Source organism: Cryptosporidium ubiquitum (assembly GCF_001865345.1).
Source record: "Cryptosporidium ubiquitum isolate 39726 chromosome Unknown contig_26, whole genome shotgun sequence".
In the NCBI taxonomy this organism is placed as follows: Eukaryota; Apicomplexa; class Conoidasida; order Eucoccidiorida; family Cryptosporidiidae; genus Cryptosporidium; species Cryptosporidium ubiquitum.
The window spans coordinates 13953-33676 of NW_021639832.1; the positions used below are offsets into that span (position 1 = coordinate 13953).

At 27.1% G+C, this 19724-nt stretch overlaps 6 protein-coding genes across 6 annotated transcripts; 4 read left to right on the forward strand and 2 right to left on the reverse strand.

Annotated features, from left to right (window-relative positions):
• Nucleotides 1-26: 26 nt before the first annotated feature.
• cubi_00759 (RNA recognition motif-containing protein) lies at nt 27-3488 on the forward strand (the record flags this gene model as incomplete). The annotated part of the gene is made up of 1 exon (XM_029017772.1): nt 27-3488. One exon carries the CDS (start codon nt 27-29, stop codon nt 3486-3488), a length of 3462 nt encoding a protein of 1153 aa, XP_028873216.1.
• Nucleotides 3489-3953: 465 nt separating this feature from the next.
• cubi_00760 (B-box zinc finger domain-containing protein) lies at nt 3954-5552 on the forward strand (the record flags this gene model as incomplete). Its single annotated transcript, XM_029017773.1, has 1 exon — nt 3954-5552. One exon carries the CDS (start codon nt 3954-3956, stop codon nt 5550-5552), a length of 1599 nt encoding a protein of 532 aa, XP_028873217.1.
• A 922-nt stretch (nt 5553-6474) lies between these two features.
• Nucleotides 6475-12231, forward strand: cubi_00761 (ABC transporter; the record flags this gene model as incomplete). The annotated part of the gene is made up of 1 exon (XM_029017774.1): nt 6475-12231. The coding sequence occupies one exon, from the start codon at nt 6475-6477 to the stop codon at nt 12229-12231; it is 5757 nt and encodes a 1918-aa protein (XP_028873218.1).
• Nucleotides 12232-12247: 16 nt separating this feature from the next.
• cubi_00762 (AAA domain-containing protein) lies at nt 12248-13735 on the reverse strand (the record flags this gene model as incomplete). The annotated part of the gene is made up of 1 exon (XM_029017775.1): nt 12248-13735. One exon carries the CDS (start codon nt 13733-13735, stop codon nt 12248-12250), a length of 1488 nt encoding a protein of 495 aa, XP_028873219.1.
• A 636-nt stretch (nt 13736-14371) lies between these two features.
• cubi_00763 (protein kinase) lies at nt 14372-15682 on the forward strand (the record flags this gene model as incomplete). The annotated part of the gene is made up of 1 exon (XM_029017776.1): nt 14372-15682. The coding sequence occupies one exon, from the start codon at nt 14372-14374 to the stop codon at nt 15680-15682; it is 1311 nt and encodes a 436-aa protein (XP_028873220.1).
• A 91-nt stretch (nt 15683-15773) lies between these two features.
• cubi_00764 (uncharacterized protein) lies at nt 15774-19475 on the reverse strand (the record flags this gene model as incomplete). The annotated part of the gene is made up of 1 exon (XM_029017777.1): nt 15774-19475. One exon carries the CDS (start codon nt 19473-19475, stop codon nt 15774-15776), a length of 3702 nt encoding a protein of 1233 aa, XP_028873221.1.
• Between the last annotated feature and the right edge of the window lie 249 nt (nt 19476-19724).

Sequence of the window (19724 nt, forward strand, 5' to 3'; positions counted from 1 at the left end):
AAAAGTAAGGCATAATTATAATTAATATGGAAACTGTATCTGAGGAACTAATTAAATTGCTTCCAAGGGAAGATTTAGAAAATTTGATAAGAAAGCTGAATTTGGAAGTTTCAGAATTAAAAGATGAGGTAAAGTTCTGGAGATGTAGAGCTGAGGAAAGTTCAAAGGAGCAAGGAAAGGTACTTATTAGAAGTAGCATTTCTGAAGAAATGCTAAATGAATTAAATAACTTGGCTGGAAAGATGAACGTTTTAAAAATCATGGATGAAGAAGTAAATAAGGAAAATAAGGAAGAATCTGATTTGATCAACAAAAAAGCGCCTATCCAGAAATCCTTATCTCCCATTTCTCACCCTAATCAGATTGTTCCCTCTTCTGCTTCTGGCAATAATGTTGATTCAAATTCATTTCCAGTCACAGAAAGTGTCTCTAGAGCTGCTGCAAGCGCAAAGTTAAAAAGTATGTTTTTAAAGAAGGCTCCTCCAAAGATGATGAGTAGGGCAGATTTTGTGAAAAAATCAGAGCAAAAGAACTGTGTTGGTGCTGCTAGAGGAAATATTACTTCAGAAGTTTCAGCACAAAGTCAGTTAAGTAGCAGCATTAAGAAGGGATCTTCAAGGATTTCTCTTCAATGGGGGTGTCTGGCTGAAGAGTATCCAAAGTTCGATAGTAATATGGAAGAGAGTTTATTTAAGAATTATTTTTCTGAGTTTGAAAATAAACTTTCAGTTCTAATTAATGAAGAAGATTCCAGGGAAGAACCAAAGCTTGAGCTATTTTCTAATTCAGTCTTTTCAAAGGACTCTCAGACTGAGGATTTACAGATTCCTTGTGAAAAGTTATTTGAATGGTTTATTAAGAAAGAAAGTATACAAACAAAGAAAACAATGGCAATTAATAACCTATCACCTTCAAACACTGGCCACTTGGTTATAGAGGAAGGTAAACAGATAGATAGGGAAACTGGTAAATCAAAGAACAAAGATAAAAGCCCTACAAATAAGATCAATCAAAAAAATATGGAGTCAACAGGAAAAGAAGTAAGAGCTTGTTTATTTGGATCAAAAACGAGCAGAATGCTTCAGATTACAATCAACTATTTTAAAAAGAAGCTACCAAAGGACCAACAAAAGAGTTTGGATTTTTTCAAAAAATCTATATTAAATTGTACATTGGATAAAGAAGGGGTGAATTTATTACTAGAAACAGTTCCAGATCCTCTTGAAAATGCTGCTAAATATGAAATTTGGAAAGAATGTGTTAGGAGTGTTGAAAGATATTTAGAAAGTAATTCAAGAGAAACACTGTTTGAGGAAGAGGAATTTGTTTACTTTTTATCAAGAATTCCGAACCTATCTAAGAGACTTGAATGTATGATTTTAAGGTCATCCTTTGAGCAATTATACTGTGAATCTCTTAAATGGATTGAAGAGAAAATTCGTGGCTTGGAACTGATTATAAATCACAAAAGACTTCCTTTACTTTTCAAAGCAATTATTGATTCAAGGAATATTTTGAATAGCAAATTGGGAAAAGAGAATCAAAATGAGGTAGACAAGGTCAAATTTATCCCTCTATCATCAATGAAAAAACTCCAAAACTTAAAGAGTCCAAACATTCAAGGAAAAACTTTGCTTAACTTTATAAGTTCTTTAGTTGGTAAAATTTTTACAAAAGAAGAAATTTCAATATTAAAAAAATCTTCCGAAAAAAACATTACTATGGTTTATACAATGGTCACAGATTTAATCTTTTCTTGGCTTGAGTTACGTGATAAACCAGAAAACCTTGTTTTTGCCACAGAAACCCATTCGAACAAGGAGGAAGATGTGATGGAGTATAATGATGAATTCCAGAATATTATGAAACAGTTTTACTCAGAAAAATATAGCCAGATGATTACGTTATGTAATACCTTTAGAAAAATGTTAAGGTTGTATGTTGCTTCCTGTTATTACTTTGGAGATATTTCCACTTTTCTTCCATTGAGAGTGAAATTAGACCAAGGGAAGCAAGATCTTGTTGAGACATTATTTGAATTTATTAACAAGTATGATTTAGCTTTGAAGCAAGAAATTGTCAAGGATAACGAACAAACTTCTCCAAAGAGCGTGGAAAATACTCCCAGGGATAACCCAAAGAAGCCTCTTTCTACTTCTACTGCCAGAGCCAGAAGACTTTCTCATATTAATGACATGAAGAATATCTTGAATCCTAACAGCAGTTCTAAGCCTAAAGAGTTCTCTAATCAAAGTCTAAGTAGTATGGCTAAACCTAAAATTAACATCCAACAACTTTTCGCAAAATCCATTGTGAAGGAACTGAATTTGAAACCTCTATTCAACAAGGATTCCGAAAATAAAAGTGAAAGACATGTCAGCTTCTCAGATGGAAAAATCGGAACCCTTAATAATAACAACAGTATAGCCTCCAGTGATATTAATAGCATTTCCGATACTTCAATAATTACAGGAGTCACTGATAAGACCGAAAATAATAACTTTACTAATGGAATTTTAAGTAAATCGGTAACAAAAGATGAAACCAGAAGTTCTGTTCAAATAGAGGATATTGAGAAAACAATAGCTTTACCATTAGCGTCTTTTTGTGAGAATAACCAAGTTCATAACAAAAACCTGGATACAGAAACAAGTTATCAAAACGGTATAGTAAAAAGATCCTCTATTTTAGAGCTTTCTAAAGAAGCCAAAGAGATACTTTCCAGAGATAAAACTAACAAATTTAGTCTGAACTTGAGCTCATCTTTTGATGATGATGTTTCACTTGATGATGAGTTGGATGACGACAATGAAACCATTGCACTTTCTTCGCCTTCTCATACTAGACTCTTAGACATCTCTTCTATGCTTGACTCCAACACAACTGAAAGTGCGGAATCTTCCAACTCAATATCAGTAAAATTTGAGAAAGATGGTATTAGGAAAAAAGTATTAATAATGACAGAAGAAAATTACGAATCTCCAGTAAGAGATAACACAAAGTTTAATAGAAGACAATCAATTAGAAGAATGTGCCAAATTGCAACATATCTTGATAACAGTGGTTATAATGACGAGATTGAAGAAAATGATGATCTAAATAACGGCTTATCTAGATACAAGTCTCCAATGTTAATGGTTTCTCGCAACACTACTCACTCCTCCAATATAAGCTCCTCCCCGTCTTCTGAAAGGACAAGAAATAGTCAAGAAGAACTAAATGATCAAGATTATGAACCCGACTTTGACAATGATAACAGCAAAACCTGTATATTGAATGAGATACTTGAAGTTAGTAACCCTTTAGATGAATTGGAACAGTCCAACAGTAAGAGTGAAAATATAAATATTCACAATCCAAATTACTATAACCATTTGCAAAATGTTAATTCTGAGTCCAAAGTACCTCCTGAGTATTCACCTCAGAAAATAACTTTCACAAGAAAATCTGGAAGATTCGGAGGCACTTTATCTCCTCCTTATAATTAATTTACATGGAATTTTGGCGGTAAAACATTTTTTCATGTAATTATTAGGAAAATTACTAGTAACATGCAATTAAGGGCCAAGTGGCGGGAATTTAGAAATTTAATAAATCTAAAAATAGTTTAGAGAAAAAAGTAAATTAAATAAGGTAAATTTGTGCAAGCGGAAATTTTACAATAGGATAGTAATAATAATATAAATTGAAGCATTATTATTATTACTGTCATTAAGCTTTTTATGTTGCCTCTAATTTCGTTTTAATATTAAAAATAAAAAGATTTTGTTTTACATGGGTGCCTTTTATTTGTGGGAAAAGGTGCGGATTTCAATAATATAGAAATATTTCACTAAATACTTGGGAAACTCTAAAAGAATTGCTATACTTAAAAAAAAAAAAAGTAATATTAGGATATTTAATACACTGAATCACTTGTATTGGTGAGTAAATACAAATTTAAAATAGGAGAGATGCCACAAAAGACATTAGTAACACATATTTCTCACCAGAATTTGGACACAGTGCAAAGAGGAACAGAAGAATGGAATCTTTTAGAACATTATCTACAGGTTTGCTGTAGATCATCTAGATCTCTTATTCAGCAGATTTGGCATGTTAATATTGGGAGTATTTCAACAGCTTTTGACAGAAGAACTCAGGATAAGTTGGTATTGTATTGTTGGGTGGATACAAATGATCTTGATCAAAATAATTCAATTCAAGATGTATCTAGGAGAGGGTTTAAAATCCCTTCAAGTGGGATGAAGTTCACTTCAGGTAATATTAGACTTCCAGGGGTACCACAAGCTTCATATAATAAAGGAATTACGGGAAGTAATGCTCATTTTCAAGAAATCAATATTGGTAATAGATCTAATAAATTTGAGGCAGATTACACTCCAGCAACAAGAAGATTATTTGAGTTTTTTTTATGTAAAGTAGGGGTTGGGTGCTCAGTAGTAAAGAATGATGAGAGCGAGGCAGATGGTGATAGATTTCCAATACCTCCAGAGTATGATACTGTTTTTCTAAGAAACAAACAAATTAATCCTCCTTCAATGGTGAATTCGAAAGTAGCAATGGATAGTGAATTAAAGGCAAATGAATTTAATTTATCATCAGCACTAGCATTATCAGCAGGTGTATTACCACAACATACTTTTAAGCATGAATACATAATATATGATAGTTTTCAGGTAGTGCCGGAATACTTGATACAATTTGAGTATGATTCTTCATCACCAGAGCTATTTGCAGTACCTTGGTGTGATGAATGCCAAGATTCTCCAGCAATATTATGGTGTCAGGCTGATACTGCAAGACTTTGTGATTCATGCGATGAAAGAACTCATAGACATAATAAACTAGTAACAAGACATATTAGAATTCCAATAAATCAGATGCCAAGAAGTTCAGGAAATTGTCCTGTTCATACTATGGATAGTTTGGAGGAATTCTGTACATTGTGCCATGTACCAATGTGTAGATTATGTAGGCCATCTCATACACATGCAGATGAAAAAACTCCTTCTATGATTATGCCAATAAGCAGAGCATATAGAGCACAATTAGAGCGACATAACAAGCCCCATCCATGTTTGAAGATAAGAAAGATGGAATTATTAGAGAAGCTTGAATCTCAACAACTTATTTTCAATGATATTCGAGCCAATATGTTTGAAGTAGAACAAAGAATTTACTCAATTTTAGAAAGCTCAATTACCCAACTACAAATTGCTACAGAATCAAAAATGAATAAAATTTTATGTGAGCAGCTTATTTTAAATCAACTTTTACAACAAGTTGAATGGTCTGAAGGATTTCTTCAATACTTACAATCCATTCTCCCGCCAGCAGATTTCTTATTTGCATGGCTTAAGCATTGTCACTATAGGGAAGAAGTTTTTCAACTTTGTGATATTTTAACTAGTAATGAACAATTTTTCCCAGATTCAAGGCTTGTTGGTAGAGTTGACATTCTCTCGGAATCCGCACTAAAACATAATAAACATCATAAACATGCAAAAAGCGACTTATTTGCTTCAAATGAAATAAATCTAGCCAAATAGATATGATTATATTAATATCTTTTTAATTTGCTATTTTGGAGAAATTTTTTATTAGACTAACTCCAAAGAGATATAGATTGTAGAAAAAAACACTATCTGGTCTTTTTTTTAAATAAAAAATGCATAAAAGCAAAACATAATGCACAGCTTTCTTCCATATTTAGCAATTTTTCTTTCAATTTGCATGCACAAATACATATGATAATATCATTATTTGCATGAGAATGTTCCCCCCTTTTTCTCATAAAATTTAATGTGGACAGCCGGTATATAAAGCTTGCATGCAATTATGTGTAAAAAAAAAAAATAATGCAAATATCAACGTGTCAATAATAATAATTAATAAAATAATTGAAGGAGAAAAATCAATTAATTTTTATATTTTATTAATCCAAATAATTTTGGGTGGTGTAGAAGATAAAAATAAAATATACAAACAAAATAGCAATAATACTTCTTTAACCAGTTCATACATTAAATATATTACTTTAAAAAGTTATAAAAGCTGGAAAAAGTAGTAATTGTAAACATAAATTTTGAGAAGTTGAGAAAAAATTGGACTAGTGCATAAAACTAAACCCCACAAATATAAAAGTAATGATAATAATTTAATTTTAAAAAATCCTTAATATATATATATATATATATATATGTATATATATATATATATATATATATTAAATAAAAAAAAGGTTTTCTAGATTTGTTAATAAAGCAAGTTAATTATTAAATCAAAACAATGTCTATAATTGCAAGGCGCCAATGTTATTGTGAATTAAAGATTAATGAATAAAAATAAACAAAAAATAAGTTATTGTGTGTCAAAGAATAAATAAGAGAAATACGTAAAACTAACTGTAATGCCGAAAGCTGCCGATAAGATCTGTTTCTAGAAAGTGAAACAAGCTAAGAAACTCAAATAATGGAGGGGAGTTCAACTGAAGATGTTCAGAAATTAAATCCCAAAAATCATAGCTCTATTTATAGGCCAAAAAAATGGTTTCATGCTCTTTCTATCAGATATTTGAGTTTTGGGTTTATTTCCCCATATATGAAATTGAAGGATACCGAATTGATGAAAGAAGAAGATTTGCCAGAAATTCCTTTAAAAGATAATCCATTTAAATTAGGAAAACATTTAGAAGAAGCGTTAAGAAGAGAGGAAAGAAATGCAATTCTAGCTAAAAGAGAACCCAATTTAATGAGGGCTTTATTGAAAGCATATTATCCATTTATTATAATATGTATTTTTTCATTAACAATAATAGATATTATTCGCTTTTCTGTTGGATTTATTATTAAAAGAATTGTAGCAGATTTACAAAAACCTATGCCACTTAAAGAAGATGAAAAGTTTAATTCAGTCATTAATTTTCTCATGGTTTTTTTAATAATGGTATTCTCATCTATTTCAATTCCACATATAGTTTTTTTTCAATATAGATATATATTTCGAATATATTCAAGTTTGGCAACAAATATTTTGTGGAGAGGTTTAAAAAAGTCTGGAGGCTTGTTGGTTAGAAAAAGCATTGAAAAAAATGGTTTAATACCTCCTAATGTAATGGATATGAATTTGATTAAAAAAATTAATGATGATCAGCATCATTCAAATAGATTTTGCCATTTTTTATCATCACTTGGTTGTTTTAAATCAAAAAATTTATCCTCGAAAGAAATTGAAATGAAAGATTCACTAAAAAAAGAAGATAGTATTTCAAGTTCTAATGAAGGTGGAAATTCTGATCAAATTGAATTAAAGAATTATCAGAGTCATGCAATCAGATTAAATTATATTAATATATACAATGTAATGATGGGAGACTTGTTTCCATGCTCTATTCTACTGGGTAATTTAATCAGCGTAATATTATTTCCACTTAGAGTAATCCTTGCTAGTTATTCAATTTCCATTATCTTAAAAACATCATTACCAAATATAGATAACAATTTGGGTTGGATAATAAATATATCTTTAATATCATGCATCTCAACTTTAACTATATTTATTTCTATCAGTGCAATATTCCAAATTAAAAGTGGATTTTTGAAAAAGCCATTATTTTTTGCCAAAGATTGTAGACTTGATGAGCTGCGATATATACTTTCAAATATCAGAACAATAAAGCTTTTAAATTGGGAAAGTTTTGTTTACAAAAATTTGGTAGAACTAAGAACATTTGAAATGTATTGGAGAGGAAAAAGGTTGTGGTTGTCCGGATTCTCAGAAGTACTCAGCTTTTGTTCGAGTTATTTTTCACAAGCTGTATTATTTACATGTCTTGGAATGTTATTTAAAAAATACTTTGGACAATTCTCAATTCCAGCTACAGCAACGGTACCCATAATTTTTTCTTTAAATACATTATTTACCTCGGTAAATATGCTCCCAGAAGAACTTGGATTTGTAGTACAAGGATTTGTAAGTTTGGGAAGAATACAAACCTTTCTATTTTCAAGAATTTATGATTATCCTCTTTTAATGGATAGAGAGTTTATTGCTACTGAAACTAACAAAAAAGTGGCTTATTGTGTTAATAAAAAGAATAAAAATAAAATTAAAAAAGAAGATATCGAAAAAATTCAATATATTGAAAAACAAATAATAGAAAAAGAATTACAAAATATTGCTTTGTGGTATATAGATGCAACTTTTTCTAGACAAATATATGATGATCCTGTATATAGATATCTTCATCAAATTGGTTATTTAAGATCATGTGGAGGAATGGATCTTGTATATAAGCAAATTTACAATCAAAATAATCAACAAGGAAATTGTATTTTAGATATTGATAACAATCAAAATAATCAACAAAAATCACAATTGGTGAATATGACAACTTTAACAGAAATTGCATCATTTAAAAAAAAGAGTTCTTTTGATAAACAAAATCTTGAGAAGATTCTCAGATATTTTGAAAATACTAATGAGAATAATTCATTAGTTAATTGGCAATCTTTTGATTTTGATATTAATACTGAATCAGATTTTAGAATGTTAGGAAAACTAAATCCATGTTTATTGGATTTAAATATTAAAGTTAATTATGGCGAAATATGCTTTATTATTGGAGATCATGGGGCTGGTAAGACAACCTTTATTGAAGCTATACTTGGTGATTTATTTAGAATTAGAGGAGATACTTATTTAGGTACCTATATTCATGAAATGAATAATACTAATGAAAGAAATATTGATATTGTTAATTCAAATCCATGGATACCTTTTGGTACTTTTAAAGAAATAATATTAGCAGGTAGAGAATATAATCCACAAATAATGGAGTGTGTTATTCAAGTTTGCCAATTAATAACAGACTTGAAAATGTGGCAATTAGGTTATAATCATCTAATTGAAGAATATGGTAATAACTTGAGTAATGGTCAAAAAGCAAGAGTATCTTTGGCTAGATCTATATATCAGAACTACCTTAATATTAGTAATCATGATAATAATGTAGAAAGTCTTGAAAATAATTGTTTTAGAAGAAAGAAAAGGATAATATGTATGGATTCTATTTTTGAACATATGGATCCAAATGTAACTATGGGTATATTGAATTCACTATTTTCTAAAAAAATACATGAGGGAAATTCAGATATTATGAAATATGATAAATTGGTATTAGATACTGTCATACCTTCCAGAAGAAAAAAAGATTATGCAGTCTTTATAACTTTGAATGAGCCTACTCTATCTTACATTATGAGAAAAAACTGTTTCCAGACTGATTATAAACTCAGATTTTTCAGGATTAGTGAAATGACAATTAAGGAGATGTCATATAGTCAGATTTTTGATGATATTATCTTAAAATCAGTCGAAAATTTTGAATATTTTTCAGAATCTAGTGATTCTGTCGAAAATCTTTCACATATAAAGAGTTTATTTCAATCTAAGATCCAAGATCAAGTCCAAAACCAAAATCAAAATCAAAAACAATGTGAGAAACAACAAGAAAAAAATAATCCAGAGGAAAAGAAAATTAAGGATCTTGAAATCATAAAAATAGCTTCCAAAGAGAACAAGACATCATGCTCTAACTCAAGAAGGAGTTCATTAAGCACTCCAAGAATCTGTTTTGGTGAAAATGGATTGCTTAAAGCAATGGAAATAGAAGTTTGTAAATTAATATCAAGATCTAAGAGTTTTGAAGTTTTAAGTAATGGTAATCGTAATCATTTTAATGAAATTGAAAATGGGAATGGTAGTATTTATAGTTTGGTTGGTGCTCCAAATACTTTTGATGAGAATTTTTTGGAGTTATCAGGACATGTTAAGCTTGAAAGTTATTCATGGTATTTATTTGGTTTTTTTGGTAAAAAGAATATTATTTCACTGGTAGTTTTATTTATTTTATTATCTTTATTGATTTGCTCTATTGATATAATAGTAATTCTTTGGAGTGGAACTGATTTGGATATGAGAAGGGAGATGATGTTGAAGAAACAATTTAATTATGAAGCTATTTCAAATTTAGGATTCAAATATATGATGATATTTATTGCAGTTACAATAATAGCATCTATTGTAAAGATTATTGCTATTTATATTGAGATTAACTCAATCTTAAAATCTGCAATTATTCTACATAATAAGATACTATTTGAAATGATTACATCCCCATTAACATTTTTTGATTCATTAGATTCCCAATCTTTGGTTAATATTTTTTCAATGGATCTTGGTATTATTGATGGTGAATTAAATCTTGGAATTATCTTAAAATTTTGTTCATCAATGGCTTCTCAAGGATTTATTATTTGGTCCAGTCCAATTTGTATATTAATATACCCAATATTAATTTGGTATTATTTCAAATATATATTTAAACCAACTAGAATTCAGACAAGAGAAAGTTATAGATTTTTATTAAATACTTATGGTCCTTTATGTAATAAAACTGAGTGCAATATAAGAGGATCTTCTACAATAAGAAATATGGGATTTTCAGAATATTATAAGAAAGATACAAGTAATATATTGTATATTCTTCAAAGAACTTTCTATTATAGTTATGCTATAGGGATTTGGAGATTAATTAGAACTTTATTTTTTGGTATATTATTAATGTTTATGTTATTTATATGTCCAACTATTTCAAGGATTCTCAATTATGAGCTTCCTTTATGGATTACAAGGTTTGCACACAGTTTTCAATCAGCCTTACTTTCAAGCTTTTTGGTACTTTCACTCACAGTTATTATTTCATTCCCTAATACTATTACATCTTTAATTACAGACTTTATTGATTTGGAGAAGAATATGTGTTCTGTTCAGAGATTTCAAATACTTGAGAAACAGATTAATCATGCAATATTTATTGAAAAGAGTAAAAGTCAGTCATCTATTGGTACTTTTAGTGAGACTAATGCTTTAAACTATGAATTTAATCAGTCAAAATCAGAAAAGTTATTATTAGATTCTTCTTCTTCTTCTTCTTCTTCTTCTTCTTTTAGCAATTTACAAAGAAAAGAAGAAGGACTAATAATTAACAACATTGTAATGTCTTATTATAACAACTCTAATGTAATATTTAATAATTTGTATATGTCAATCCAACCAGGAGAACATGTTGGTTTAATTGGAAGAACAGGGTCAGGAAAATCATCTTTGTTTCAATGTATATTGGGTAACTATAAGTTGGATAGTGGTTTTATTTCTTTGGATGGAATTAATATTGAATTAAATAATAATAACATTCATTTAGGTACAAATACAAATATTAATAATAAAATAGATGGTTTTATTAAGGATATTCCAATGCAAACGTATGGTCATATTATATTTGAAAATTCTATGAAAGAAATGTATAAGAATAGTATTGGAAAAAATCAATTAATAGGTTACATACCTCAAAATAGTATATTTATTAAGAATTGGAGGGTAAGAGATTATATAGATCCCTTCCAAGAGTTTTCAGATGACGAAATTTGGAAGGGTGTAAAAGATTTAAGCTATGAGCCATTATTTAAAGATTTACCAGATGGATTAGAATCTATTGTATATTCTGATAATTATTCTGGAAATATCAATAAGATGACTAATAATAGTAATAATAATAATAATAATAATAATAATAATAATAATAACAATAATAATAATAATAATAATAATAATATGGATTACATTAACCACAGATATTTATTTTCACTATCTCAGTTACGTTTAATTTCTCTTTTAAGAGTTTATTTAAATTCTTCAAAATATAAAATAATATTAGTGGATGAACCTCCAATTATTCATAATAAGAATGAAAAAACGAAAGATTTAAAGATAAATGAAAAAACTACAATTAATATAAAAATTCATCAAGATAAGATTAAAGATACTGGAACTAGACGTCAGATCAATATAAAATTTAATAATAGTTTTGATTATGAAATTGATAATAATTTAAAATATAATAATGATGAAGAAAACTATAATGATTTATCAAATTTTGTTTGTAATGAAAATGGAAGTAATAAAAGCAAACTCCCATCAATATCTTATTTAATAAATAAGTATTTCAGACATTGTATAGTAATAATAATAGCTCATCATATGGAATCTATAGAATTTTGTGACAAAGTATATATAATGGGTAAAGGTAATATAGAAAAAATCATAGATCTAAAAGAAAATAATAACAATGAAAATTTACAGAATATATTCAAATTAATTCAAAGTTAGTTATTTAGTTAGTTAATTAAACAAGAACTACTAATCCATGAAAATCATCAAAAACAAGATAACTTTTTTGGAGATTATTAACACTAATACATGAAAAGTATGTTGGAATTACACAAGAATTTGGATAATTATGTATTTGATCGGAAATTGGAAGTGAAGATCTTGAAATCCAAATAATATTTGTAATACTTTGATAATCTTCTACTTTAATTATTTTACTCAAAAAGGTTGGAAATATATTTTTATGGATTATTCTAGGAAACTTTAACATAAGTTTTTCATTCTTTTTATCTTCAATTTGGATTCCATTTTGATTTTGATCTTTTATACTAATTACATAATTTTCATAATAATGATCAACATTTTGATAAAGTTTTTTTGTCTGAAAAAGATTGACCAATTCTACAAGTTCTTCAGTAAAATTGCTTTTAAATTTATCATAATAACTATTACTACCATTATTATTATTACATGTAAATTGTATAATTGGTTCTTCACAAATTGATATTAATCCAATGAATCCATGAAACTGAACAATTTGACGAATTAGAGAAAATACTGAGTTGAAAAGTGTGTTTTTGTTTGTATAGTATCCAAGAACATGGTATTTGGTTCTTACTTTTTCTGGATGGTTTTTTATTAGAAAAGAGCTTAAATCTGTATTCCAAAAATTAAGAGAGTCTATTACCAACAATTTTGCTTTATTATTATGATTATTATCACCAATAGTGATAGTTGTAGTACTATTATCGGTACTGTTATTTGTATTAACATTGGTATCGATATTTGTTTTACCAGAATTATTAAAAGAATTAATGTGAGAATCACTTATAATTTGTCTTAAAATACACAGTAAATCCAACAAATCATTCACAAATGTAATATACAAATTATTGAGGCTTTTTCTAATTACTTTATCTATGATCACTTTCTCAGCTCTTATTCTTTTTTCTTTCGAAAAACTTTCCTGGGGGATTTTTGTATGATCTTGACTAAATTTCTTTTCCAACTGATAATAAAAGTCTTCATTGACAATTTTTTTTTCAATAATAGGAATTAGATGTTTTTCTATAAAAACTTCGATAGAGAATCCTGAATCTGTATCTAGATAATATACTTTTTGGTCATGACCCCCAATCTCTTCTGGTAAAATACTTACTGCCACCATATGCATTATTAATAAACTCTTTCCAGATCCTAAAGAACCCATAATACCCAAAATATCTCCAGGTTTAAAACTTGTGTTTCCTTCACCCAATATCCCTTTTATCACTTCATCCTGTATATCCATACTGTATAGGTTTTTTATCAAAACCCCTCTCAAAGTGTCATCTACTTCCATTACATTCTTTTCTTGTAAAAAATTATTTTCATCTCCATATTTCCATTCTCTTTTTCCATCAATACTTTCTGCTCCATCTGTTTCCTCAACACTTTCAGTTCCTCTATCTCTTTTCTGAAGGTTGAAATCTCCTGCTCTAGAAATAAACCTAAGCATGCCCATGAAGAAACGGTTTTTACTTTAAATAATAAATAAATAAGCTTTAGATTCAATTTTTAAACTTAGAATGCACACTGCCTTAAACAACATCAAAATTGGATTGAATAAACGAATATTATTCAAAAAAAAAAATCGTATTCAAATTTAATTTTTCATTTTTTTTTCTTATTTTCCTCACATTATTTTACTATGATTACCGGTACTAATACACACTTACCGCTTATCCACATAGTCTTGAATGCATGCATTGCAATTACGTGTAATTTTCTGCATGCCGGTAATAATCAATAATTATGTAAAATATGATATTCAAAAAAATTAAAAGTTTTTAATTAATAATAAAAGTGTGAAAAAAAATGATTTGGAGTAATTCGTTTTTCAATATTACTTTTTCAAATTGGGGAATATTTTTATAATGAATATTACAGTAATCATAACAAAAGCAATAATAATAATAGCAATAAAATAATAATAATAGTAATAATAATAATAATCAATAATAATAATAATAATAATAATAATAATAATAATAATAGCAATAGCAATCACAGAAATAATAACAAACCAATAATATAAGTCTAAAAAACCATTTTCACTCATTCTTCTTCCATTAATAATAATATCCAGAATAAATAAGAAATGAAAAGAACAAAATATCAGAATCAATCAGAAAATCAATATATGTTAATTAATAACTATAAAGTAACTAAAATACTTGGAAAAGGTGCCTATGGAACTGTGTATAAGGCTATCAAAACAGAAAACCAAAAAGACACAAGTATTATTGTTGATAATATAGATATAGATGAAAACAGTAATCAGGCTTCAAATTATTTTAACTTTAATCATAATTCATTCATGCCTTCTTCTCAAATAGAGAAAAAAGAAGAAAATTCAATTCTTAATATACCAAAATTATCATATTCAATGAATTTAAATAATTATTATTCCAAGAATAAAAAGTCAAAAAAATCTTCCCAAACTGAAAAATATTATGCTATTAAAGCTTTTGACAAAGATTTATCTAAAAAAGGTATTCATCCAAGTATACTTAGAGAAATTGGTATTCTTAAAGAATTATCAAGCCATCCATTTAATGAATTATTTATTAAATTAGAAGATGTTATTCTTGAAAACGATCGTATATATGCTATTTATGAATATGGTGGAATTTCATTATTATCTTTTATTGAAGAAAAATGTGTATCTATAGATAAAAATAATTATCATCCAATCTTAAATCTTCAATTTGGAATTAATATTTTCTTTCAAATTGTTAATTCTATACAATCCCTACATAATCTTGGAATTGTACATCGTGATCTTAAACCTGAAAACATACTTATTAATGAAGATAATCTAAAAATCAAAATTGCTGACTTCGGACTTGCAAGATCTATTCGTAATCATTCATACACTAATTTTACTAATGATGTTGTTACTATATATTACAAATCACCAGAACTTATTATTTATTCTAATATGGATAAAAATTATGATAATAATGATATTAATTACAATAATTATATACCTGAATTTTCTCTTCCTTTCTCCATTGACTCCTGGAGTATTGGTATTATTGCACTTGAACTATTTCTTATTATTTGTAATCAATATAATTTTCAAGATCAAAACCAAAGTAATTCATTATATAATACCAGAAACAAAAAAAATTTATTAAAAAATACCAAATTCAATCATATTAATTATCATAAAGATCAAATTGTTTGGTCACCTTTTTTTTTTGAAGGTAATGAACTTTCAGTTTTGGATTCAATCCAGAAATTTCTTCATCCAGAAGAAAAAATTAATAATCTTAAGAAAATACTTTTACCTCTATTTCAATCTTATCCAAAAATCTTTTATCTTATTTCAGAATTACTTGAACTTGATCCTAATAAAAGATGTTCTTGTATTCAAGCCTTTCAAATACTTGAAAAATTTATTTAAGCTAAGAAAAGAATTATCTTTATATAATAATTTAATTAATTCCAAATTTTAATTATATATTTCTTTTTTTTTTTTTTTTTGCATTACTTCTTCAATTTCTTGGAAAAAATGGTGGTGGTACCGTTTTTATATTTTGTCTCGGTATTGAGCTATATCTTTTTTGATAACTATTTTCTTCTCCAATAAAATTGCTGGAATTAATATTCTTATTATTACTATTAATAATACCTTTATATATTACTTCTCCTGTATTATATTGGTAATAATATCCTCCAATATTACTATTATTATTATTACCTCCACTTATAACTTTACCTTTATTTACACCAATTATAGAATTAGATGAAGATAAAATATTATTCATATTAATATTATTATTTAAATTATTATTATTATTATTATTATTATTATTACTATACCTCATAGAATTTGATCTTGATAATATAGCTGGCGATTGAGATGATGATCTCATCATTGGAAATTGTAATATTATTGGATTATTCTTAGTCATCTGAGAATAACTCATTTCATTTCCTTTTATTACCATTGGTGATCCTTTTCCTGATCCTAATCTTGACACTGATCCTGATCCTGATCTTGAAACTGACACTGATCCTGATCCTGATCCCGATCCTAAAACTGATCCTGGAGTTGTACTAGCTGTTGCAGATGTTAGAGCTGAAGATATTGATGAAACTATCTTATCATAACCTGCTTTAAACATGTTTCCTCCAAAAGTATTACTTTCACTAATATTCGCCACAGTTTTGTTGCTTTCATTACAGCTATTATTTATATTATTATTTTCTATGGTATATTGATGATAATTACCCAAATGTTCATCATTTACTTTCTTCAACATTGTAGATGATGATGATGATGATGATAATGATAAAGATGATTCAGCATTTCTATTACAATAGTTTGAATTAAATGAAAATTCTGAAGGAACTATCATTAACATTTGATCATCATTTACCTTCATATCATCCTTTTCATCTCTATTATAAAAACCCTTTTCTAAAATTTCACTAACATTATCCTTAACATCATATCCCTTTATATCATCTCCTTCCATACCAAATTTACTCATTTTTTGTCTCTCATTCTCATTTTCATTATTATTCTCAGTTCTTACAAATCTTTGGCTATTTATCTTAATATTTCTCAATGCTAATTTGAACATCTCTGTTGCAGATCCTATAATTTTTTCAGTATCATCCAAATTTACCTCCATTTCATCATGAATACTTTCTTCTTTCTCATTATCTTCCCACTTCTCATCTTTTTCCTGTATCTCTCTTTCTCTTTCTTTTAGTTTCTTCATCTCATCTGTTAAAACTTTAACCCTTTCAGATAAATCCATAATTTGTTCATTCTTTAATTTTATATTTTCATATTCATCATCATAAAACTCTAATCTAACTTCTCTTATCATTCTTTTCAATATTATATCTTCTTCCCCTTTAATTTCAATACAACCCAATTTTACTAATTTATTATTATCAAATTTTTCTCCAATTATTTCAATATAATTCACTCCTATCACTATATCTGATTTATTCCTTCTAATTTCATTTTCTTTCTTCCTTCCTTTCTTAATTGTATTCTTTAAATCCTCCAATTTTAGATCTTCATAATCTTCTTCTTCTTCTTCTTCTTCTATTTCTGTATGACATAAATTCACTATCTGCTTACGGTTATACCCTCCTCTATTATTAATACTTTGAAAAAGCATTCTAGAATTCTCAAGTTCTTGAATTCTCTCAATCTTTTCATTTTCTATTTGATTAATTAAATCATAAACTGATCCTATTAAAGAACTCTTCTCATTTTTAAGATCCTCACATATCTTTATATAATTATTATTCTCATCAGCCAATCTATTATTATTTTTTATTAATAACTCATTATCTTCTTTATATTTAATATTTTCAATATAAAGCTCCTCATTCTCTTTACTTTTAGCTAAAAAACTTTGATTAAATTCATTCATTATATTAATCTTTTCTTCCTCTAAACTTAATAGTTTCTTTTTTAATTCTTCATTCTCAACTTTTAGTGTTACTTTCTTATTTTCCTCAGTATTTATTATATTCTTTAATTTACTAATTTCAGTATTTAAATGATGAATCTCCTCCAATTGTCTACTATACTCCTTTTTTCTTCTATCAATAATAATCTCCAATTCAAGTTTTTCTTTACCATTCTTAACTTTCTCAGCTTCCATTGTTTTCTCCTTATCTTCAATATATTGATTTAATTCTTTGATTTGACTAAGCAATCTTTTATTCTCATTTTGAATTATTTCAGTTTGTTCTTTTAACTCAGAATTAATATTGTCATAATATTCTAATTTTTTTCTTAATTCAAATACATCCTTTTCTTTTATTAACATATTTTCATTCATCTTTTGAATTTTTTCAGAACTATCTGATATTATAACATTCAGCTTTTCTGCCAGAATGTTCTTTTCATTACTAATTTTTTCTAACTCGAATTGTTTATTAAGCAAATTCTTTCTAAAACTATTAAATTTAAGTGCTTGAATAAACATCATCTTCTTAAATCTTTGATTATTTTCAAAAACTCTTAATAAATTAATCAATCCAGACATAATTTTGACATTCTTTTTTGATTTTTTAATATTTTTCTCCTTTCTAGTAGTTTGTATCCATATAGAAAAGTAATACTGTAAGATAAATAATCTTTCTTGTAACTCTTTTTTCTCCTCCAAATATTTTTGTGTATTAGTTGAAATAGTTTTAGATATTATACTTGCAGTATCAACAGAATTTAGAATCCCATAATCTTTTTCATTTAACTTTGAAAGAGTAATAGTCAATTCTTCTTGACTTTTAACTTTAGATATATCTAACTCATTGATATTTCTTGAATAAGAAGATGATTTAATAGTGGAATTAACAATTTGAGTACTATTATTAGTATTTTTTTTATTGTTATTGTTAATATTAAAGTTATTTCCATGATCAATAGATTTAATAGTAGTTAATGATCCTTTTGATCTGCTTCTATATTTATTAATCATATCTATTGCATCAGATAAATTGTCACAATTTTCTGTAATATTTTGCTTAATTAAATTTGTTCTTGAAACTGTGTTAGAATTACTTGTTTTTGCAGATATTCTTGAAACAGAATCATCAGGTAAAATACCAACATTGTTCTTATGTTTACTTTTATCAATGGCTACATCAGTTGCAAAAGGTTTGGAAACTAATCCATATAATTTCTTCTCTTGATCTTTGTTTTGAGTTATTAAACCTTGACTATTTATATAACTTCCACTTAGTTGTTCTTCAATATTTAATACAGTATTGTTACAAGAATAAAAAATTAAGTATATCTTGGATATCTTAAAGCTTTTTCTTGCTTTTTCTTCCATAAGCTTAATTTCCTTTAAAGCATTATCTATACTTTTATCAGTAATTAATTTACTGGTATTATCATGAAATCTATCCAATCCAAGTATCCATTGTTTCTTACCTTTTTTATCTATTTCATCCAATAAAATACATGGAAAATATACAACGGAATGTAAATTAATCTCATCAGAGGAGCCTGTATTTGTTGATGATGAATTCTTTATTTTATAATATATAGATATTTCTAGCATATCATCTAAATCATATTTATATCTTGGAAATGCATAAGGCCAGGAATCGATCATGTGCATACCATTGTTCCTACTTTTAATAGTCAATGAAATACTTCGTATTTCATCCTCATTATTTAGAGTTGGTTTTGGTATTGTTAAACTAACAATTCTCATAATTATTTGATATATTAAAAAGTACTGTTCTCAGAATTCTTTGATTCTTTCAATATATTTTAAGTCTTAGTTTTTCATTCCTTATAATTAATAATTAGAATTATTATTCAATTTTTGAATGACAAACTATCAAACAGGTTTGACTAGTTTTGCATGTATTTTCTGATCATATGCATTTGCATACCGCTTTCTGCACCACCATGATATTTTGGCTTTATATAGAATAACCCACAAAGGCGTCAATGTCGT